The sequence below is a fragment of the Dermacentor variabilis genome, chromosome 2, assembly GCF_050947875.1.
Source record: "Dermacentor variabilis isolate Ectoservices chromosome 2, ASM5094787v1, whole genome shotgun sequence".
NCBI classification, from domain to species: domain Eukaryota; kingdom Metazoa; phylum Arthropoda; class Arachnida; order Ixodida; family Ixodidae; genus Dermacentor; species Dermacentor variabilis.
Window position 1 is genome coordinate 39638475 of NC_134569.1, and position 23971 is coordinate 39662445.

A 23971-nucleotide genomic window follows, 5' to 3' on the forward strand; every position below is an offset into this window, starting at 1 on the left:
GAAGCAATTCATAATAAAATAGATATAGATTCTATACTTTTTATTTTGCGAAATCATTCTATAAGGTCACTTATAACCGTATAAATATGAAACTTACCACCCTAAACATTAACACTACGATTTGTAATTGGATTGCTATTTTTTTGTCCAATCGTTATCAGTCGGCCTTTCTTAATAATGTTTTATCCTCACCAATAAAGGTAAAATCAGGCGTTCCACAAGGCACTTTGTTGGGGCCAATCTTATTTCTAATTCATATTAACGATATTAGTAACCATTTGTCGTCCCCAATCAGACCATTCGCAGACTATTGCGTAGTATACAGGCAGATTACTAATAGTGGCGATGTGAGTGCATTGGAATCTGACATCACTCAAATAGCGCACTGGTGCCAACAATGGCAGATGGAAATAAGTGCCTCAGAAAGGAAGTACATAAAATTTACAAGATCTCATGACCCCGAGGCGCACTCTTACATAATCCACGAGGTGGCGGTCGATATTGCATCTACAATAAAATACTTAGGCATCCATCTTCTAATATCTCTCGGAATGTGCACGTTGATGCAGTAACTAATAAGGCTTCAAAAGCACTAGGATTCAGTAAATGCAACTTGCACTCTGCCAACCCTTCGGCTCAACTCCTTGCATAGATAACCTTAGGTAGCTCGAAATTAGAATATGCCGCCCTTATTTGGAACCCTAGTCAATTATACCTAATCAACTGACTCGAAGTCGTTCAAAATAAAGCAGCCCGCTTTATCAAAGGAAAATATCCACGCTTCCATAGTGTGACAGCTATAAAATCCTCATGGAAGCTACCCGCACTAGAAAAGCGAAGGGTTACCGCGCTCTCTCGCCCTTTCGCAGACATTATTTCAGGGATTCGCCGTTTATACATTCACAAATTAGGCCAGCCCATCTCTTTTTTCCGCGCTTGGATCACGCATATAAAACACAGCCCATGTTTGCGCGCACTAACTCGCATGGTAACTCACCAGGGTTTCTTGCAATTTATCATTGGAACAAGCTGCCAAGCGATGTTGTAACTGTGTGCGATCACGACTAATGGTTTAACACACTGGGGCACCGGTTAAACGTAGAGTTGTAATTTAGTTATATTTTCCGATGCCTTGGTTTTATAACGTGCATAATGTCACGTCGCACCACACCGTCTAACACTTGCGTTAACATATATATTGTATTTTGTAGTATATTGCATTGTATTGTATCTTCATGTTGCACGCGAACCTGTGCTTCTTCATATTTAGTTTGTGAACGCAACCCCCATATATTAAACCCGTTCGGTCTGACTAGGCACACGGAGAGAATACAGAAAGGGAAAAGGGCATTGGGGAAGTTAATCGGAATGAACGTCCTATTCTGAGAGCGAGGCAGTAGGTTCAACGAGAGCAATGTCGGACAGGTTGGCCGCTGGAACACGCCTCTGGCCGGATACTCCGCACTGGGATAAAACGGAAATGGTTAAACATAAAGAAAGTAGAAGGCGAGGATGATGATGAAAGAGATGGAGAAAGAGAAATGATGGAAAGGCAGCGAGGTCAACGAGAAAAAAGTGCGGTTTGTTACGTTGCACGGGAAGACAGGCAAAAATAGAGATTTAAAGAAGTATATTAAGGGAAAAAATTGAATAGCGAAACGGAAATCGGCAGACGAAATGAAAAAAAGGAATAATAATGCACGGAGCAAGCGCCTGCTTTCCGTTGCCGCATACTTTCGTAGTGTGTCTGACAGTGCATGCACTAGATGCGAACTTATACACATATCATCACAAGCACACTATCCGAACATGTGCTGTGTATGCACGCAACTAAATGAAAGCGTGCATATTCACAAAATATACGCACGGTGTTCCACAAACGCTTTACGGCCGCGCTCATAAAGTTTGAGAGTAAACGTGTCCCGCAGGGGGAAAGGGACAACACTCGGAAATGGAGCCGAATCTCCGCGCCATGCATAAACGTAAAGCAGTTGCCAGCACTCGCCTTGGTTTTGTAGAGCGCGTGCGTACAGGCGTCTATCCCGTAAGACCCGGCGTATGACTCCGCGCGTGTGAAACGCAGGTGCCAGGCCGGCACCGGTAGGTGCCTGGTGGACAAGGCGCACCGGAACCAGTGCCAGGCGTGCCGCCTCAAGAAGTGCCTCCAGATGGGCATGAACAAGGACGGTGAGCACGCATATACCTTGGAAAAGCTGTGAACCCAAACCCGCCCTTCCCCAAATATATAAAAGAGAAAGGCAAATGCGCACTTTAGACAATACAACTCTCGCCTGCACGTCGGTCTCTAATTTGCTTGCTGTATATAACTGTAGTTCGCGTACGAGGCACTGTAAATTATAATTAGTGATCCTATACTGGAGCGTCGTTTGAAAGAAAACTGAATGTCGGTGTACGTCCCTTTACTTTTCGTACAGTGCAAACAGCAAGCTGAGAAACAGCGGCTGAACGCTTTGTTATGTGCCGGTTACTGCCACTTGAACGCTTGCACCGCATCCAACCCGGCACCCACTTCGCTTCGCTGGACCACACGCGCACGCCGGCCGCCGCAGCGTTGACAGAAGAGCGTTTGCAGAGCGCTTTGTGACACACTCAGCAGCGCGGTCGAGGGTTAGCGCAGTCGCGTTTAACGAGGTTAGAGGTCGATGGGGCCCCGAGCGCCCGCCCCTTCTTTCGAAAGGGTGCGCGAGTGCAGAACGCGGGAGTGGGGATGGCGAGCAGGGGGTGGCTGATTCGAGGGGCTCGGTGCACTGATTGGATTCACGCCACCGGTCACGATCGGCGCTGGAGCCCGTGAGGGAGGGTTCGGTGGCGTCTAGCGGCAAGGATAGAGAGAGTGTGTGTGCGTGTGTGTAACCGGGTGCCGAGGCTTTTAAGGTGAGTTAGTCGAGGACTTATTGACGCCGTTACGGACCCTGTGCTGCCCTCAAACGCCGAGTGTACGCGGCAGGCGCCGCACTGAGAAGGTAGGGGAGCGTACAAAGGGAGGTGGGGGTTGGGGGGTGGAAGTATAGAGTGTCTAATTCGATCACACCACAAGTGGTATATAGTGAGTTCCTGATCTCGTTTCGCCCCTCAAATTTCTCCTCGCGCACGGCCCAGCCGAGTGCGGCGACCCTTGTGACGACGAGTGATTGCGGAATGATTGTGAGTGTACATGTGGAGCGTTGAAACAAGTTGCCTGCCTCTGCGTACATGTGTGTGTGTGTGTCACACTGCGGCCGTCACGATGTTCTGCAAATAGCGTGGCAAGAATCTGCAGTTTATGCCTAGCCACTCATTTTTATCTACAGTGTAAGCTGTTAATGGGACAGTATTTGTTCAATTAATCTTTTAGGCTTTATGCCAAGGCGCGGTATGCCACAGCTTCGCACGGCACATTTTTAATTTGTGTTCGATGCAGGGCCTGCTCCCTAAAGCTGAAATTTAATTAGGTCTTTCCCCCTACTTTGCATAGACGGCTGTCTGCATGACCGAGTTATCTATGCATAGGCCGATATTCTGCGGAGACCGGCAGCGTTGTTAAATCTGGTGACTCGATGGGCCGATCCTGATGTACCTGTGCGCAATATGTGTCTTCGCAAGGGCTTTAATGTGGTCTATAACACGGGCCAATTCCAGAGGCAATGCCACTTCACAGAAAACGCACGCCTCACGAGATCTGACGAACACACCTGACCAATAAGTGTCTTCCCAGTAGCGTATCTCAGCGGAGCTATACCGGGACGCTGTTCCTTAACTTCGACAGTCATCCCCCGAAGGTTCCGGCCCGAGTTCCTTGTCAGCTTCAATTATTCATTAATTAGGAAGAAATAGTCGCCCCCCTGTAATGCGGAGGAAGAGGCTTCTTCAATTGATTTTCATTTCGATAGGGATATCAGGACCAAAAAAAAAAAGGGTGGTGGTGGAAGGGGCAACAAAAGCATATGCACACATACGGCGCAATCAGCGCCACACTCTCGGCACAAGGCTGACAGCCAGGCCCCTCTCGCTCTCCTCTCGTCAAGCAGCGGTGCAGAACGAGCGCCAGCCACGCAACACGGCCACCATCCGGCCCGAGTCGCTGGCCGACTCGGAGCGGCTGCTGCGCGAGGGCGCCGCCGTGGGCGTGTTCCCGCACGCGCCCAGTGCCGCGGCGGCCGCCGCAGCCGCCGCTGCCGCGGCCGCGCGCTACCTGGCGCTGGACAGGGCCGCCTCCCAGCAGCAGCAGCAGCAGCAGTCGCGCGAGCTGCAGCACCACCGGCCGGCCAAGTACGAGCGCCGGGACGACGCGCCCACAAAGGAAGGTGAGCGGCACCGCGCGAGCATGCATGGCCTCCTCCGAGAACGGGCGGCGCGCGGTCGGGACCGCGCACCCACGACCTCAGAGGTCACGCCGTGGTCTAAGGCTTTCACCGCGATCAAGCGCTCGCGGACAAAGAAAATTCAGTTACGAGCTTCTAATTGCTGTCGCAGTGATAAGTACTACATTAGGTAACCTGAAGCCAGGCCTTGGCTCGTGAGCACGTATACATCCGCGCTATACGTATTCTCAAACTACCGATGTCTCTGTCAACTTTTTGCCCCGATATGTTCAACGAAATATATGAATACATACAATGCAAAGCTATTTACGTACACCCGGCCACAAAAGTTTACGGACCACGATATCGCCGAAAACATTCAATTTCCAAGCAGCCTGTAGAACTGCATACGAAAATTGTCTTAACATATTCTAACCGATGCCCGAAATGCAAATACCAGGCTGCGTTGTGAGGTTGCGGAGCCATTCCGCTTTTTGTCAAATTTCATGGTCCGTAATATTTTGTGGCCGGGTGTACTTCATGCATACTACACCATATACAGAACATTAATTATCTGTTATCCGCTCGGAACTTCGCCTGCCAACTGGGCTGCACCGTCGCGGAACAGCTTTGATGGGTCGTGTGTGGTTGGGCGTCGCATTTGCTTACGCTTTCGTCATCCGATTGCATGGATTGCATGCCGTTCGCATGCCATTCTTGCGTGTGCGACGAAGTTATAGAAGGCATTCTGTGGCGCTATCTATACACTTCAACTGTGAACGATATTCTCTACATACTATAGCCTCAGCCGCTTGAACGACAAACCATTCTCTGAAGTAAAAGATCTGGGTCCGTATTGCCAAAACGTTCTGATGCTAGGATGGTTCGTATAAGAGAAAATACGAGCCAGCACTCGTGCTTAACATACTGTTAGAGAGTGCGGCCGGCCAGTGACAAGGTGGACTTACGAAAGAAAAGCTTTGCGAATTATGGCCCCGAGGCCACATTCACAAAGCTTTTCTTTCATAAGTGATACTTGCCTCTTTGATTTTACCGCGAGGGGACGGAAAATTCAGGATGTGGCATCAAAACGCCAACCTGCAGCACACGATATCTCCGTCTCCGTGTTTAGGCAAAGAAAAACGGTTTTGCCGTAAGACACATGAGAAGACGGTTACTTGTCGAAATAATTTTTGTGAAACCGGGTACAGGGCTTTTCCATTTGCCTGCAGCCTTCGTCAATTGTGTTCAGCATCACGATTGGCTGGAATTTGTTCCTACGAAAAATTCTATCGTAAGAGCTTTTCGTGAATACACGCGCTAGTCTGTATCCGACATGCACCGCAGTGCGGTCTGTCCGAGGGCAGTCGATGCGTACTAGAAGCACTGTGATTACACGCTTGACCCATACAACGTTCTAAGCCAAAGGTATATTGAGAGGTGTGCTTGTTACAACTTTGACTAACTTGAAGGGATCTCGTAGGTTTTGATCCGGCATTGGGTTATACCTGAGAGTCTTAAGTGCAAGGACTAATTTTCATTCAACTTAAAGTTATCATTTAGCATATTAACGTTTTTTTTTTCTCAGACTCTTTTTTTCTTTTCTTTTTTCAATTGAGGTCGTACAGCGACCGTAGAAACCGGATGAACCTCCGTTATACAGCTGCGCGGCCGCGGCGAAATTCGAACTTGCTGGAAATTCTTCACAACGGTGAATCAAGCACTGAAAGAAAGCATCAATTCAATTCAATTCAGTTTATTTTTCATTGATAATAATTTGTACAAAGGAACTGTTGGGCCTGTAGCCAAAGGCTAGTGTAGGTCCATAGTCATATATGTAGTAGCAGCTACAATGTCATGCGCATATCTAGTTTTTTAATGATACAACCTAATACAGTTAGGTGCATACATACAATTAAAGCCAATAAAAAAGAAAAACTGCCTATCAATCAATGGTAATAAAACAGAACTGTCAGGAGAATACATGCACATACACAATGAAAAAACCGAGATAGCATATTATACGTAGAAGTGACATATTGCAAGGGTCTCTGTTGAAGTGTTTAGGCTTTCTGAATAGATTCACGAGGAATAATCTTGCACAGTATGAAACAGGTGGAGAACCAGACTGACGAAAAATCACGTACTTTTTTATAGGTATAGCTTTTTAACAGCAGACACGAAATTGTTGGCCATTTTTACCTCAAGAGGTACTGTATTCCAAATTTTAGCACCATGAAACTCAAGTAGTCGTTGGCCATACGTGTTACGAGTGATTGATAGGTTAAAATTTATATTTGTTGCACCCCTTGTATTGCGATTAGGTGTAATAAACAGGCTTGGTGATAATGAGTGATTCCCACGTAAAATATTGTTAATCAAAATGGCAACTTTCATTTCGCATGCCAGAGATAATGGTAATATACCGAGACGACAGAACAGCATGTCAGTATTATCATGTGGGCTTGTGTATGTCATAATGCGCAAGGCCCTTTTCTGTAACCGAAAGACGGGATCTATGTATGTTTTATATGTGCTAGACCATGATTCAGAACAGTATGTGATGTGACAGTGTCGGCGTATCAGCTTATGTCGGCGTATAACATACAGTTTTCTACTGTAATTAATTTCACGGCCCATACCTAGGCAATATGTCTTATAGATATGCGTCGTAGTCTGCTTGCTACAAGTTTACAGTTCTTGTAACATATGTCTATACTTACATATGACGATACGTTTTTGTATGACAGCTACTCCGTATAATATAAATCGCCTAATCACTGTTTATCTTCAGTGTGTCCAATTATTTGACGCATCCAATAGCATCACCAGCGAATGTATATAGGTTTCCTTTCTGTGCTATAAGAAGGCACAAAGATTAGGGTAAAGCTAAGCTACAGGTTGGTGAATTGCGTCCCTGGAATACTAGATATAGGTTATAGTTAGACCATCAGCAGAAGTATGTAAGGCAGAAATAGTGTAAAATCGTGAGGCTGGTGGAGACACGAGCTTGAAATCACAGCACCAATTTAACGTGACGTCATGGATTTTGACAGCGTGCACCGGCTCGAGGCTATAGTTGATTGTCAATTAATAAAAAAATACTCATTACATTCAATATGCAGACTTGGTATAAATGTGCAAACTCTTGGGCGCATTTCCTGGACTAAGCACTGACCTCATACACATTAAAGGGAACTGATGCCGTATATGACACCCCTGTGATGTCATCGAGATTTTACTGCCACAGAAATGGAAATGCAGTTTTTCTAAAAACACTGTAAGCCAACTTTATGTTTCTCTAAACTTCGGCGCATCCCACTGTGTTAACGCTCGCCGGCCTCGGCAACCACATTTCCTCGGGGGAGGCATGCAAAATAAATTGTGTATCGTGCATTGGGAGCGCGTTTAAAAGCTCTTGATATGCGGAGTCCGTCATAGTCTTTGTTTTACTTCCGGACACTAAGTACATAATCTTATTTTGTACTGTTTAATACGCAGTGTTGTTACGTACACCGCAAATAATACCAATAAACAAGGCCCCCGCATGTGCGAAATGAACGCGATCGATCGCCACGGCGCAGAGGACACCTCCGAGTCGGGTGGCTGCCGGGACGACATCGGCAATGGCGGCGGGCTCGGCGACGCGTCGCTGACCACGGCGACCAGCCGGCGTTCTCCGGTGGGGCTGCTGCCCCCGCCCCTGCTGTGCCAGCAGCAGACGCAGCAGCCCATGCCGGGCTACGGCGAGTTTCCCCTCTACCCGGTGGCGCAGGAGAGCGTGTACGAAACGTCGGCGCGCCTCCTCTTCATGGCGGTCAAGTGGGCCAAGAACCTGCCGTCCTTCTCCAACCTGCCCTTCAGAGACCAGGTACGCACGCACACACACACACGCACGCACGCACGCACGCACGCACGCACGCACACGCACGCACGCACGCACGCACGCACGCACGCACGCACGCACACACACATGCATTCATTCATTCATTCAATATGCCATACAGGCCCGAAAAGGGCATTTGGTAAGGGGGGCTTCACAAAATGTAACAAGGTTTAAACAGCTTACACTTATATAAATAATTATATGAATAGAACACTGTAACAGTTATCTAAATAATTATATACAGAGAACATTGTTAATAATGAACAACAAGTGCACGGAAGATCAAACACGCAAGGTAATAAAGTGCTATATACAAGAAAGGGTTACAAAAACGTATCAATTCTAAACAGCATACTGTTATACAAATAATAATAAAAAACAAGAACATTGGTAAATATTGCACAAAAAAAAAATGTCTACGCTAGTATTGACAAGCACGAGAATCACTGTAAGCACTGAAAGTTCTTTTGTAACGCATAAAAGCACAACGAGAAACAAATGCAGATAAATCGCTAATTAAAGAAATGCGTGTTAAGGTGGTGACGAAATGGTTTCTTTATTACGTTCAGCTACCATGACATCGGGAAGGTCATTCCACAACTGAATGACGCGTGGAAGCGCAGATGAGTTATTAAAGGTGTCTGTTTTGCCATAGATGCGCGTGAAGGAAAGATGATTATGTAATATTCGTGACGCGAATGAAGAGACTTGCAAAGTTATCGGTAATGGCCTCGATTCATGCACGTACTTATGAAACAAGGATAGGAGGGCTATATCGCGATGGATGCTCAAAGGAGAAATAGATAAGTTGTTTTTAATTTGAGTTATGCTTGCTTTGGGGTTCTAATTTTGTGAAGTAAATCTAGCGGCTCCATCTTTAATTGATTCTTGCACATTAATTAAATAAGTGCAATGAGGGGATGATACTTCAGAGGCAAATTCAAGTTGGGGGCGAACAAACGTTAGTCGGGCCAGGGCACGTACATCGGTCAGCGTCTTTCTTGGGTTCCGGCATAAATAGCCCAAGGACCGAGAGGCGTTGCTGCAGATATTAGCGATATACGTAAACCAAGAAAGGTTCGATGTTAAGGTTTCGCTTAGATATTTGAAAGAATAAACATTAGACACGGATTTGACATTAATATAGCAACAAAATTCTTAGTTTGAATGTTGACGAGTGAATGGCATTACTTTACATTTATTTCTATTTAGCGACATTAACCAAGAGCCACACCAATTGCTAATAAGATCAAGGTCATTTTGAATTATTTCGTGGTCATTAGTATTAGTAATCGCTCGGTAAATGATACAATCGTCAGCTAAAATTCGCACATGTGAAGACGTGTTATTCGGTAAGTCGTTAATGTGTATCAGAATATGTATAGCGGACTTAGCACACAGCCCTGCGGCACACCAGAAGAAACGTAAGAAAAAGGGAGGAGCAAAAGTAATTGACAATGGTGAACTGCTGCCGGTTGATAAGGAAGTTTCAGATCATTGATAGCGTCAGCGAGTATATGCACAAGGAAGATAGTTTAGAATTTAGTCGACAGTGAGCAACGCGATCAAAGGTTCTTGAAAGATACAAAACAAAAATGCAGTCGGTTTGCAGGTTTTGATCTAAGTTATAATGTAGGTCAGTTCTGAACTCGGGAAGTTGTGTTTCGCACGACAATACTTTCCTAAATCCATGTTGGTTTGAAAAGACAAAGTTGTTTTGCTCAAAATGATCATAAATATGAGAGGCGATGATATGCTCAAGCATATTACAGCATACGGATGTTAATGAGACGGGTTTGAAATTATTAGGTGAATTTCTATTGCCACTTTTTAAAATGGGAACGACCTTCGCGATTTTCCATTCATGTAGAAGCTGTCCTGTGGATAATGATTGCCAAAAGATGTGATATAGTATTTTAGCCGAGGCTGGTGATCGTATATTTTAGTATCTTTGCGTTAATCTCGTCAACGCCTGCTGATGTGGACAGTTTCTTATTAGTTATAATAGACGCGATGCCGTCGACAGTGATGTCAGTGGGCTGCCCATAAAGGTATACTCAAGATCAGCTACTTCAGGCACGTTTGAATGGTCTTGCTTAAGGTAAATTGATGAAAAGTATGCATTGAAGATTTTAAGACAGTCATGTTCTGGAATGGGAATGTGATCGTCATCTTGCAAGGTGATGTTGTTATGGTGTCGTTCCGGACACACTTGTTCGCAAAACTTTTTTGTGTTAGTTATGAACAGTTACGGTAGCTCGTGAGAAAAAATACTTATATCGGGCAGCGCGTATCGCAGAGCAGTAGCTTTCTAAAAAAAAACCTGTATTTTGTCCAGTACGTGGCAGTGCGCGCATTTTGCGGCCGCGTGCAATCTTTTTGCAACAAACCACTGAATACTCAGCGACCACGTGTTATAAAAGTTATAAACAGGGATAAGGTGCCTCAGAAAGGCTGGCCTTAAGTTTCAATAGGTGGGCCTATGAACATGTCATTTTTCGAACACAGTGTGCTACTCCATCTATGGGCCCCCTTATTCTTGATTTTGCAAAAAACATGCAAAAAAATGCCTTGAGCGGCCAGTTGCGCGGCAATTTTGCGTGCATTTGCGAGCTTCTTTCACGCTCGGAAAAACACATTTATGTATAGCACGTATCGAGCAACAAGAAGCTGTATCGGGAGATTTTAATTGCCTCTACAATTTTGTCATTGACACTATTCATCTAATTATAATATTGGAGAACTTTATTAGTCAATTAGGACTAATTATCTTAGCTGGCGGAATGAAAAAAATATATAGTTTGAATATCTCCAAGCGACGGCAAACAACATTACATTGGTTCTGTCCAGCTACGTGGCATTCGCATATTCTTAAACTCTGGCAAAAGTTAGCTGGGACGCCCTGTATATGCCAACCTCGCTACCTTCGCACAGTGTCAGGAACGCTTTCAGCCGTCTACTTCAACGTACGCAATCTCGAGGAGGTGACAATATAGAAGCGCCTTTAAGATCAGTGACACCGCGACGAATGTTTTCCTCCGGACGTGTGGGCCATTCTGAAAAGCTCCATTGTCGCTACACGGGCTGATACCGCATTCTTCGAGAAGTGACTGACGTCAGGTACGAGATTGTGTCCGGCAGTCCCACTAAATTTTCCCTTCCATTGTACAGCGACGTCGTCCACCCAAAAGCGGCCTCTGGCTAATATGAGGACGACGACGTGCCTTGCTAGGTCTTGGCTGGCTTCCATGTTGGCCAGTGCTACGAGCCATATGGCATACAAAGCAAGCAAGCAAGGAAGCTTGCAATGCATTGTTATACACCTTGTAATTAGTTTCCCTACTGTGCTTCTACGTAACAATGTCACCGAAAGTGACAGGGTGACTGCCCGAGAAAATAGTCCCTGAGTAAAACCTACCTTTGCTCGTGGAAGGAGCACCGTTGCTGATGACCGCTGCGGGACGCGTTCATCGCCAAAATCCGCTGCGAGTTTCTTATCGTTTCTTAAAGTTTAGACCTTGATAATGTTGCTTTTGCGAGCATCCTTGATAGTGTCTACGTGCGGAATAGCCAACCTTTTACCAAACACAGGGGGAAAAAAAAAGGTCAACTTTCTTAAAGCTGTCCTTTTGGAGCCAAATGTCATGGTACGAGCCTATATGCCGAGTTATTGACACAGGAAGACGACATGTATGCTCCTTTCGGACGCCGCTTTCAAGTAATTGTTGCGCATGGATTTCGGGCAGCCGCGATGACAGCATCGCGCCCTCTCGTCCTGCGCAGGTGATCATCTTGGAGGAGACGTGGTCCGAGTTGTTTCTACTGTGCGCCATCCAGTGGTGCCTGCCCCTGGAGGCAAGCCCACTGTTCAGCCCAGCCGAGCACGCCGCGCTCGCACTGCACAACAACGGAACCCCGGGTGGAGGTGGCGGCCAGCAAGGGCAACAGGGCGCAGCACAGAACCACAACTCCAAGGTGGCTCCGCTGACCGATGTGCGCATCCTGCAGGAAGTGCTGGCGCGCTTCCGGGCCATCGGCGTCGACCCCGCTGAGTTCGCCTGCCTCAAGGCGATTCTACTCTTCAAAGCCGGTCAGTGTCTATTCCGCAGCCGCGGCTAGGGGTCATCCGTTCGATGTTAACGAAACCCCAGTATTCTTAAACGTATCTCTGTTAGGCATCCCACCACCTTAGTCCCCAGAAACTGGTGGGCAGTGCAGCTCTTCGAGATGATTGATCACTGTCCTTGAATAACGCTTCTCGGTGATTATTGGTCTAAAGTTACGAAATCCCACATTGTTGGCGACCCCGTGATGACACTAAATTGTAAGGCTGTGTCTAGAGCATTTCCTGAGCAGAAAAACTTTTACACAGCCACGTCGAAGTCCATGGCTATTGAGGCTAAGTGTCTGCCTAAGCCTAGTGGTGGCGCTTTCCTATAGGTTCTATATTGCAATAAATTTCTATCAGATTCGATTGTTTGTTTACACGAACCATGGGTCTTAAGAGTCGATAATAAGCGCTGAAGAAAAATCAAGAAGTCACAGTTCCGCCAGAAAAGGGAAGCATCGATTGCAATAGCAAACTAGTCGACAGCTATGCGAAGTAAGGATAGTATAGTTTTATCGCCCGTATAAACTCGTAAACATCCGGTTACTAACTAATTTAACAAGCGTGTTGTTACGCGCGCACGAGAAAACAGGAGCACATCTTACTCGATGACCGGGGAAACTCGCTATGAGAATTATGGAGTGAAGAAGCGTGGCAGCAGCAAGTGAATTCACCTTCGTGCTGCCTCGCTTCAACGCAACTAAGCGGCGAAAACACAGCGCACACGAAGCTGTGAGCTATCGGCGCACCTCGACTCTGTACTTAGCGCAGATTGCATTCCAGATATGGCCGCGTGGCCGGGCGCCCCTTGCCCCCCCCCCCCCGCTCGTACCTTGCGCGCGACGGAACACGGCTCGCTTCCTCCATGCTTTCCTCCCTTGCTCGCGCGAGATTAAACCGCGATCGTCGGTTCACATTCGCACGCTTTCACTCGCACGTGCAGCACACGAGGCGCAACGAGGATGTTATCCCCTTACACTTTATGGGGAACATCACGGCGACGGCGACGGTATAAATGCGCCTACAATGTCCATATGATTGCTATTGCAATAACATAAACATCTTTCTGGCATCCGCCACCATCCCTTGTCAATGGGGACGCTCAATGATGTCCATTCATATCCATCGATACATGTAACGACGAAGAACTTCAGTTTGGCCTACTTGGATTTTACTGCATATCATAGTGACCGCAAATAAAGACGGGGACCCGTCTTTATTTGCGGTCAATATGATATGCATGTAATGACGAACTTGTGAAATACGCGAACAAGTTTCATATTTGCTTGTAGTACATGATGCTCATTACGTGCACTCTGAAAAATAATATTCATGATGGGCCACCACTTTGTCCGCGTACGTATCTGTGGTCAATTGTCAAGTCGATCAATTGCACGCGTAACTACTCATCCCGTAACAGAGAAAGCCTGTTAATTAAACGTTGGAGAGGAGTGCATCGCCGCTCGCAGCTGCTACACATGAAAGCGATGAGATGTAGTGTTAATGCTTGTTCTGTAAGAATTCGCGGTTGTAATTGACACGAACAGCAGTCGAAATAACGGGAAATAAAGAAAGAAAGGTTCTACTAAGTGTCGACGCTTAAGAAGACAAGATCGAAGTACATGGTGGTTCAAATGATTTGATTATTTAAGGTTGATTATATCTATTCCTTCTGTCTCTTTTTCAACTTCATTGTTCACTTATTTCTTATCTTAATCGTATCGTGTTTCACGCGTAAGTACACCGACCTTGACTTCTTTAGCATCGACACCTGTTCGAACTTTTTTTAAGCCAGGAAACCATGTGGGCCGATCCCGTTGGTACGGCAGTCTACGGTGCACTGTGGATCATTTTCGACTGCATTAGCGCTCATTACGCCCGTACCGTTAATTTTATGTATTCTGTGACTAATTCTCGCTTCTTGTATCGTTGGGACCTACATTCTGACACCTTTTGCGACCCGCTGCCGCGCTCCAGAGACGCGAAAAGGCTGTTTCCCTGGAATTTGTAACAAGATACCCAGGTCCTAGATACGCTAAACCCGTGTGAAGTCTGCAAAGGAAGCTTTGTCTTCAAAAAACACAACACTGACATTACAAGCGAACGCATCAGAAATTAATGAAGCAGAACAAGTCTAAGCATCCCTTTTATTTTATTGGAGGACCAACTGAGTTGTCAAGCAGTGTAATATGCCCTGCTATCTGCTGAAAGTACAGTTTCGAAGCTGCACCTTTACACAGTGCAGTTACTGAAAACCGACTTTCAAATAATTGCATGTGTAGTTTGCACCTTGTGCACTATTCTCGCTTTTCTGTATGCCGGATTGTCAGGCCACTCGGAGCGCCAATGAGCACCACTTTATTGACAGCTTAAGCTCTCAATGTTCTCTAGATTCTTTTAAGTATTAATGACAATTTTCGTTCTTGCTCTACATCGTCACCGCTCTTGCCGCCCAAGCAGACTCCCGAGGCCTGAAGGACGCGCACCAAGTGGAAGCCCTGCAGGACCAGGCGCAGCTCATGCTGCAGCAGCACGTCAAGACGCAGCATCCAACGCACCCTGTCAGGTGAGCTGGGGCTTCCACCACCTGACCTCAGTTACGCAACCAGCGATGACCTTCGCACGCCGGGAGAGTCAAGCATCCCTCCGCTGACGTACGTGTTTACGCTGTGGTCTGTTGATCAGCCGGATAATCAACCGAACAGCTGAATAAGTGAAAAGGAAGGAATGACGATCATTAACGCCTTACCACTCAAATTGGGCAGTCGCACTCGCCAGTCTGCGAAGAGAGCTGTGCTCACACAATGTGCCCTTTGTGCGTGCATACAAGCACAGACCCCTGTTGATATCTTCAGGTCGCAATAACATTGATTTAAGATATCAACATTAAGCTGCGGAGCGCGCTCGACCCGAGCATAATTTCTGCCTGCTCGTAGCACGCGATGCTACGATGCTGGTGTTCTTAAATACCACAGGACTTATTAGGACATTGTAGCTTATAATGTCTCTGCGCTCTGCGGCAAGTGTATGTTCCTTGCACGTCTATCACGTCATCCTTCACCAAGTTATAGAATGGAGTAGCAAGTCAAGCCACCATGTGCCTTTGGCGTTCTCAGTAGACACATTGTGAGAAAAGCGCCAAGTGCGGCATGAAGAAACGGTGCGATATGAAACGATGTGGAGAAAGAATGCAGTAAAGTATGCGTCCTTCACAGCATGTAGGTTGCACTAACGGGAATACGGCCACCATGTTGGTGTTATAGAACTGTGAGAAGCCGCACCTTAAACACTTCTCGTACCTGAATTTTTTTTTAGTTTAGGCAGATATATTTCTTTTGCTTGACATGTTTAGTGTGAAAAAGCTTTCAGAATCATGGTACCAAAAAAAATTTTAACTTTACCACTTTTAGCCAAGTTGCGGATATGATGTCGAATGACGACGCGGTTTCAATGAACACGTGATGTATTCTTTGGAAAACGTACTACTGAAAAAGTTAAATTTTACTGCCGCCAAACGCTATGTTGACTAGTTTAATGTTCAAACACAGCAATGTAATTGTACCAAATAAAAATAAGTTTATCACAGGTGCAGAGATCTGCTGTTCTAAGTCGCAGTGCACGCGTTGAGTGTGATATTCGTAGGCCAAGCTCCTCGAAGCAACCTCCAGCTTCTTCTCATAGCGAACAGCATGGGCACGCGAGTTGAGCCGCCTTTGTTATTATGAATAATCTGCATGCAGTTTAATGTCCAATGGGTTTACACCACATTTTCAGCTAAATAATAGCCGAAAAACAACATACATGCCCACTATGCTTGTATAAAACGCTTCGGGAAACACATGAAAGAAAACGAAATGATTGCTCCCAATCTTTATTCCTGGAACATCCCACATACTGGGTACATGCCATATTATCAAGGTACAACGACAACAATCTTGAATTTACAACCACTGAGCCGTGATGGCGTCACATTCTTACACCGCAAGATTACCTATTATATGAGCCGCGAAGAGCACGTTGCTCACTTGTTTTTCTCCAGCTGCTATACAACATGTGTTCATTGTACAATAATATTATCGAGCCACATGCCCAAGTTGTATGGCTCTGACGACGTCCTAAAGTAAAACGAAGAGTGTTGATGTTACTATCGATTTTCCTAGTTTGATTTTTCCCGTCGAACAATGCTTGTCTTGCCCCCTTTGCCCTAAACTTCTCGTACTTGTCTCAAGATCATGCTACCATCCCATCGAAAGCTTAACTTTTTCCATTTACTTCGTTTCATAATTTGCCAGTGATCATTTTTTTTTTTCTGTAATGTCGTCAATTGACATCATCAGGGCCGCACTTGTCGCCTTTACTGCAGTGGGGAGGTGTGAGCGGGATCTGAATGTGGCGTCTGCGACGTCTCGTTGAAGTCTTACCGATAGCGTTACATTCTCGCGCACTCGCAAGGACTTTCACTGAAAATCGCCCAACACTCTTGAACGCGCAAGTGCCGTGCGCGAATGAGCTGCCGCAGCTTGTGCCCGGGGTGTGGTGCAAAAACACTGACGCTCGCGCAGATTCGGCCGGCTGCTGCTGATGCTGCCCTCCCTGCGGTACGTGCCGGCGGAGCGAGTCGAGGCCCTCTACTTCCAGCGCACCATCGGCAACACGCCCATGGAGAAGCTGCTCTGCGACATGTTCAAGTGCTGATCGCCAAGCACGCCCCACCACCGCGCGACCTCCGTGCGCGGTTATCCGTCGGTGAGCGGCGTCCGTGGGCGCTATAAGTAACGGCGCGCTGCTACAGTGATTGCGTTGATTCCGGTATTGAAGAATAGTTGTCGTTTGCGGATATCATGCGGTAACGGAAGAAATTTGCAGTTTGTAAAGAAACCCACGTAATGCCGATTGATTGATTGATTGATTGATTGATTGATTGATTGATTGATTGATTGATTGATTGATTGATTGATTGATTGATTGATTGATTGAGTGAGTGAGTGAGTGAGTGAGTGAGTGAGTGAGTGAGTGAGTGAGTGAGTGAGTGAGTGAGTGAGTGAGTGAGTGAGTGAGTGAGTGAGTGAGAACATGCTGAGTAAACAAAACTTCCTATAGTTTGAGCAGTAAGTGAGAGAACACTTAATTTTCAGTTTCCTGCGTTGCCCCAGCAGTGCCAGCGCTATCGATTGAATGGTCAATGAGCGACGTCACTATTGTAATTGCAATCGACAGTTTCTCGTGCTCCTCTTACGCTTCCCTACAATTTTTTTCCGTGACTATGCATCAATCTGCTAATTAGAAAGATTTGTGCAGCGCTCATGAAGCCGACTATATTAAGCTACGCTCACCTTGTCAAACGCGTCATGCACAAACCGTGTGATCTCGCCAAAATCGCCACCACCACCTGTTTATATACGTCCGTTACAAGGCTGATGGGCCCCACTGATCGATGCTATTGCGACGTGATAAAAACATCGCGAGTGAATTATATATCTCAAAATTTGTGTTTCCTGACTGCTTACTTTTTATTGCCCATTTGAGACATTAGTGGGAGGTATTTTGCTCTGAAGCTCAGCAAGGTTTGCATTCGAGGGGCCGTGGGCTGTTTCGCACTAGCAGCGTTTATAAATTCATGCGACAGAAGCGTATCGTATCAACTTTGAAGCGTATTTCATCTCGTGTAAACGAGGTGGTACGCTAGGAAGGCGTATCGCACCTAATGCGCCAAACAAGGGTAGTTTGAGATGGTGAATTCACATTTCAGCAGTGCATGGTATGTATCCAGAATCCTATCGTATCAAGAAATATGGGAAAGCATTTGCAGCGGGATGTCAACCGGCCGACCAACCGGCAGCGGCCTATGCAGAACTGCAGGATATCAAAACAAAAATGGCGGCTTACGAAGCAGGCCTCTCGCGATTTCTTTTCATTCGTGAACACATTAGGTGCATTGAAAGTGTCGTCATGCTCATTAATGAATGACATTGGCATGTAAGAGTTGCTTGGTTGGCGTCATTAACGTAGTCAAATCCGCTCTGAGGTATTAGACGCCGAGGCGGCCCTACCATTGGATAAGGAAACCACAGATGACACGCTGGAAATGTTTTTTATTCTAATACAATACGGTGCGTTACCGCAAAATAAACGTCGCGTAAATCTGTCCATGCGGACAAATGAAAGGGAATCTGAGAAACGTAGCCGTCACCCTGCGGGTTTTTTTTATTTGTGCATTTCACAACGTGGCAGCAAAAGCAGGCTAGTGACAGCGCTAACTTTCAAATACGATAGTAGGTGCCGTTAGTTTGCTGGATAACAAAATGCGGATTCATGTAAACGGTGGCGATTACGATACGCTTCTACTGTATCCATGTAAACGCCGCTACTGTATAGGGTTGCAAATCGGTCTATATATTTTTAGATCTATCGAAGGCCTTCGACCGGGTATCCCATCCTAAACTCCTGGGCAAACTACAACACATTCTCGGATCTGGCAGCATAATAAACGGATAAAATCTTATCTTGCAGGTCGACAACAGTACGTAGAAATCGAAAGTCAGCAATCTGATTGGGTAGAGGTGTCATCCGGAGTACCACAAGGAACAGTCTTAGCACCAATTCTTTTCTTACTATACATCAATGACATGGCAGATAACATGAAATCAACGATGCGCATGTTTGCAGATGATTGCGTTATATATAGGGAGATTAGGAACCATAATGATCAAGTAACGCTAAATCACGAGCTTGCGCAAGTATCAAATTGGTGTCACGCATGACAAATGAAGATTAATTTAGACAAGACTGTTTTTATGAGAGTAAGCTGAAAAAGAACCCCACTAGAATTCACTTACACGATCGAACAGCGAAAATTAAAGGTAGTCGATCATTTTAAATATTTGGGCATTGTCCTATCATCTGATATGAAATGGGACAAACATGTGTCACACATATCTTCTAAGGCATTTACAACACTTTGTTCACTTAAACGCTCTTTAAGATCTGCCTCACCAGACACTAACATGCTAGCCCACACCTCATTCGTTCGTCCTATACTAGAATATGGTATTACCTGCTGGTTCCCCCATACCAAACAGTGCATAAAACGCCTAGAAGCAATACAGAGAAAAGCCATCAGATTCATTTATAATAGGTACAACCGTAATGAGTCTCCGACAGAACTCCTTGATGAAGCTTGCCTCCCGACTTTTTACAAGCTTGCGAAATTCTTACGCCTCAAGTTTCTGTTTCACCTCCTTAACGGGGGGCTACAAATTAAACAGTGGTGCATATGTATCTTTCACTGAACAGCGAAACACTAGAACTGAACATCATAAACATTTAATTGAATACAGGTTCCACACAGACACATTCAGGTATTCTTTCTTTCCCCAGACAATTAGTGACTGGAATTCATTGCCTAGTGATATTATAATTTGCTCACCTGACGATTTCCTTCCTATGCTGGAAAAATATGTCTATGAGTACGCATCTTCATTTACCAGTATCGCCTGCAGACACCGCATTTTGTCTCTAATTGGTTTCGATGTACTTTTTGTTGTTTATTTTATGCTTCTGCATTTCTGTTCATTAACCTTTAAGGGCTTACTCAGGAAGGTCACACCCTTTTATTGTATTGCTCAACTTCGTCTTCTTGTAAACTACAATATTAACAAGTGTATAAGTTTGTCATTCTTATTTTGATGCAATGTATTTTCCCATGTCCTGCAACAACCTCCAAATGGAGGCTAACAGCATGTATGAAATAAATAAAATAAATAAATAAATAAATATTAGGTAACTTCTCTTCCTTTCTCCCTTTCTTTCTTCAACTACGTGAATGACGTATGTCATGTGCCGTCGCGTTCTATGCAGGTTCACGTGAACGTCCAGAGTTCCGGAAGGTATGCTGCTCCTTCGAGGAAGAAAGACGCGACTGCGCCAACTTTCTTGTCCGCGTCTAATCGTTCACCCACGGTCGACGCAAGGCGTAAACTATAGAACCACGTGGGATCCTGTACAGATCGCCCTTCATCCCCCCTGCGATTGCTACCTAGTCCAACATGGCTGCGGGTGGTTTCACGGACGTACTCGCACAGTACAAACAACAAAGTGCATCCATCGTATTGCTCCCCGCCTTCTTGCGTGGGCCACGTACGCCCCATTCCGTGCCCTTACCCTCCCCTCCCCCCCCCCCCCGCATTCATTTTTCTGGAAACCAAGCCACCAAGAAGACAACATGTGCCAAAAAACCTGTTCGTTTGACGGACTCGACGCGTCGGCTGTCACGCGCGAGATTCTTCTTCGCCACTTCCAGCACAGCGTGAATCATTCCATGTAATTCAGTCACGAAAGAAATGACTGATTCAGGACAACCAGTAAGCTGCATGAGGAAAATCGGGAAGAGTGCAACACCAATGCAGCGTCGTGTCGCCAACTCCCTTCGGGCCGACCCATAAGGTTTTGGTGAATAAATGCTCTTAGATGCTATGTAAAAAAGAAAGAAAGGACGCCCCTTGTGCCGGCGTTGTTCCAAGAGCATGTGCTGTCTTTGTACTGACACTCGTGCTGCAATAACTGAGACGAACTGCAATATTTGAATTAATCATTCGTTTCCAAAGCTGCCAAAAGTGCATAACTGTCTCTTTTACAGTCGGTCGAGCTTAAAAAGAAAGAACACGATCAAAATCCTGTTTAAAATGCCGTCGATTGTGTGACTTACATGGCTTGTTCGATTAGAAGCTACAGTGATGCGACACGCAGCTTAAATAAACGAGAAGATGTCCCGTCTCAGAGTTGCCGGTGCGTATTTTGAGACTTACTGTATGCCACTGTGATCGTGCTTAATTTTCGGCCGACTGTAAACTAAACAATTTGCCGGTGCGCTTCTCGGTGCAGGCGTGTTACTGCTTCCTGCTTTGTGTATTATCACCCGACATTTCCCTTGCATGAACCATGACGATAAGTTATGCCATGTTACAGTATTACAGTGTCGCCAATGCATTTTATTCGTTGTTGTCACTTGTTCTTGGTTGATCCTTCACTGCGGCATGGAAAAAGTCTGCTGCGTTCTATTCTTATATATAGTGCTCCTCTAAGGAAATCGTGGCAGCTCGCTGATTAATCGATTGTGTGTCCGGACATTGGAGATCGCAATCACCGCAAATTAACTTCAGTAAACTCCCATTAAGACGAACCCGGTGAAGTCGAATTTTCGAGTATGAGGAAGAAGTGGGAACATTTATGTGGTTTCCCATAAGTCCAACGGCAAGAATAATCCGCTTAACACGAGCCACTAATTTGGTTGCGCTGAACTTCTGCAGCCATCACTGACGCCTGCTATGCTCGGCTCAGTGAGGGGCGCAGGTCGGCAGACTTGGAGGAGGCGTCTCTGCTATAGCTACACTAAATGCAAATGGTGCTTTGTGGGCATAAACAGCTATATGCCAACGTCGACAGAGACGCGGAAACTAGCAGGGCTGACACCATATAAACAAAATTTTCAGCAGGTCCTCGAGGTGCCTCTGCCAACATCCCCTAGACTGTAGCTACAAGTCTAGCATGACTAGGGGATGACTGGGAGATAGGGATAGCGGGAACCAAATGAACAATCAGGCGACGTGCGAGGAAGACAGGGGTGTTGCCTCTGCAGGCTGCGTAACTATGGAAATGACATTGCCCTACAGCTACAAGAATCATCGCTGCTAAAATATGATGCATCCCTGTACGCTTCGGTGTATTTTCTGTTCAACATGAGAGCATCTAAAATGTTAAAATGTTTTTGAGCAAGTTAAGTGACATGTCTAATTTCGTAACAGCGCTGCGATTTGCACAACCGCGACAGGCAACGATTAATCAATTCTTTCAGTGTGCATTAAGGCAATGCTTTGTATCCCACGAGTCCTACAAACGTTTCTTTACATCTGCCTTATGGAATTAACGATGTTTCATTTGCCATCTTTCTCGTGGATATTTAGACACAGCGGTAATAGCAGCTTTTGAGTTTTGTGGATTACTTTTGTTGAGATGAGCTTCTGATGAGACAGATTTTCACGGTCCCTTCGAATTCGTCTTAACTGGTCCTAACCATTTCTGCCATTTAACGCTGAAAACACGTGGCACGGTATCTCAGCTTATGTTGCAAACGCACGAAAGGCGTGGAGGCAAAGGAGGGGCGAGCGGTTTTTTTTACCGCCACGTATATGCCCCCACGGCCACGGCAGCGCTAAGCCAGCGCCGTGCGCCTCGCAATGAAATCTGCAGTATTTCACAAACTTACACCATTTTGGAGAAAACGGACTCAAATGGCTTAGCTTGCTCGGAGAGCAGGTTGAGCGGTGCACGAGCATGAGCAAAACCAGAACTCTTCATGGTTTCTGCTGTAGGCAGAATGTAGAGCCACTATAGCTTTGGATTTATATCACGCAATACTGATACACATATATACGTAAGCAGTGCACCCTCACGTAACATTTCGTTCAGACAAACTGTATTCTACAACGTGAATTTCGTAAAGGTGCCAAAATCTGCACGGTATGTCGCATATCACTATAAGAAAGCTTGATGAGCAAAACGAGAACAAGGTAAAAACGGGAGCCAACGCTTCGACAAGTGGACTTGTCTTTTTCAAGGCGACACATGCTCCCTCTTTTACCTCGTTCTCATTTTACTTATCGTCTTGAATTTCCATCTCCTGCCTTCCCAGTGTTTTCTCTATAAGAAAGCTTGAGAGGTTCAAAAGTCGCATCCGAAGAAGATTGTGTCTTATTTATTAAATTGTGGGTAACCTCCTGAAACTGCTCAGTGGATTATGGGGAACGCCGTAATGGAGAGCACGCCGCTACTTTGTCCAGATGGGGGTTCTTTAACGTGCACCTGAATCTCAGTACACCAGTGATTTCGCATTTCGCCCCCATCCAAATGCAGCCGCCATTTCCGGGAGTCCAATACACGACCTCACGGTCAGCAGTAGGACGTCGTATGATACCGCGGCGGATAAAGAAGTACATTGTAGAAAGTTTCCACTAGAGGAAATTCGGCTCTATTTGTTTGCTTAGAGGATTGTAGGTCTGTGCCGATACCTTATTTCCAAATTGTAGTAATGCTTCCATGACGACGACACGCAAAGAAATAAATTGCTTTTGGATTTGCGAGTATCTTGTTTCGGCAATTGTGACGTACTCGCTATAGTATCCAGTACACAATTTGAGTGGAGGATGCCAACTTCAACACGTTGGTTAAGAGCGCCATTCTTGGAAACAGCGGCGTTAGCGGAATTTGCATATCATGGCCAGTGACCTCCCGGGGCCACGCATAGCCCATTGAAGCGAGAAGCTGTGTTGTTTGCACGGCCATGGCCTTCACCTCGCGTTAAAATCTTGCTGGCTTCCATTAAAGGCACGATCTCTCGAACAAAAGCAAACAACCACGAGAGCATGATGGCACTCGTCACCTCATCTCCACAGCGGCAATGCTTCCTCCACTAACGAAAATGACTCGACCAGAGCGACCTGTGAAAAGAGCTGTCATTTAACCAGACTTAGAACGACAGAAAGCTGGGCTAGTTGGTAAGGATTCATTATGCAAAAAAGGTGAGGCGTGCAGACAGGACGCAAGAGAAGTGGACAACACGAACGCGGACAACACGTGTTGTCCACTTCTCTTGTGTCCTGCCTGCACGCCTCACCTTTTTTG

General features: G+C 45.9%; 1 protein-coding gene across 2 annotated transcripts in view; it reads left to right on the forward strand.

The window, feature by feature from the left end:
* LOC142571664 (photoreceptor-specific nuclear receptor-like) overlaps positions 1-23430 on the forward strand; it is a 61271-nt gene extending 37841 nt beyond the window's left edge. Inside the window, exons 4-10 of one of the 2 annotated variants that reach the window (XM_075680188.1) lie at positions 2084-2187; positions 4026-4304; positions 7886-8172; positions 11971-12277; positions 14756-14861; positions 16858-17041; positions 20153-23430. In XM_075680188.1, the coding sequence (XP_075536303.1) occupies positions 2084-2187; positions 4026-4304; positions 7886-8172; positions 11971-12277; positions 14756-14861; positions 16858-16990 (1216 nt within the window). In that variant the 3' untranslated portion in view covers positions 16991-17041; positions 20153-23430. The remainder of the gene's footprint in view (positions 1-2083; positions 2188-4025; positions 4305-7885; positions 8173-11970; positions 12278-14755; positions 14862-16857; positions 17042-20152) is intronic. The other variant, XM_075680189.1, reaches the window with a different exon arrangement.
* Positions 23431-23971: the final 541 nt, after the last annotated feature.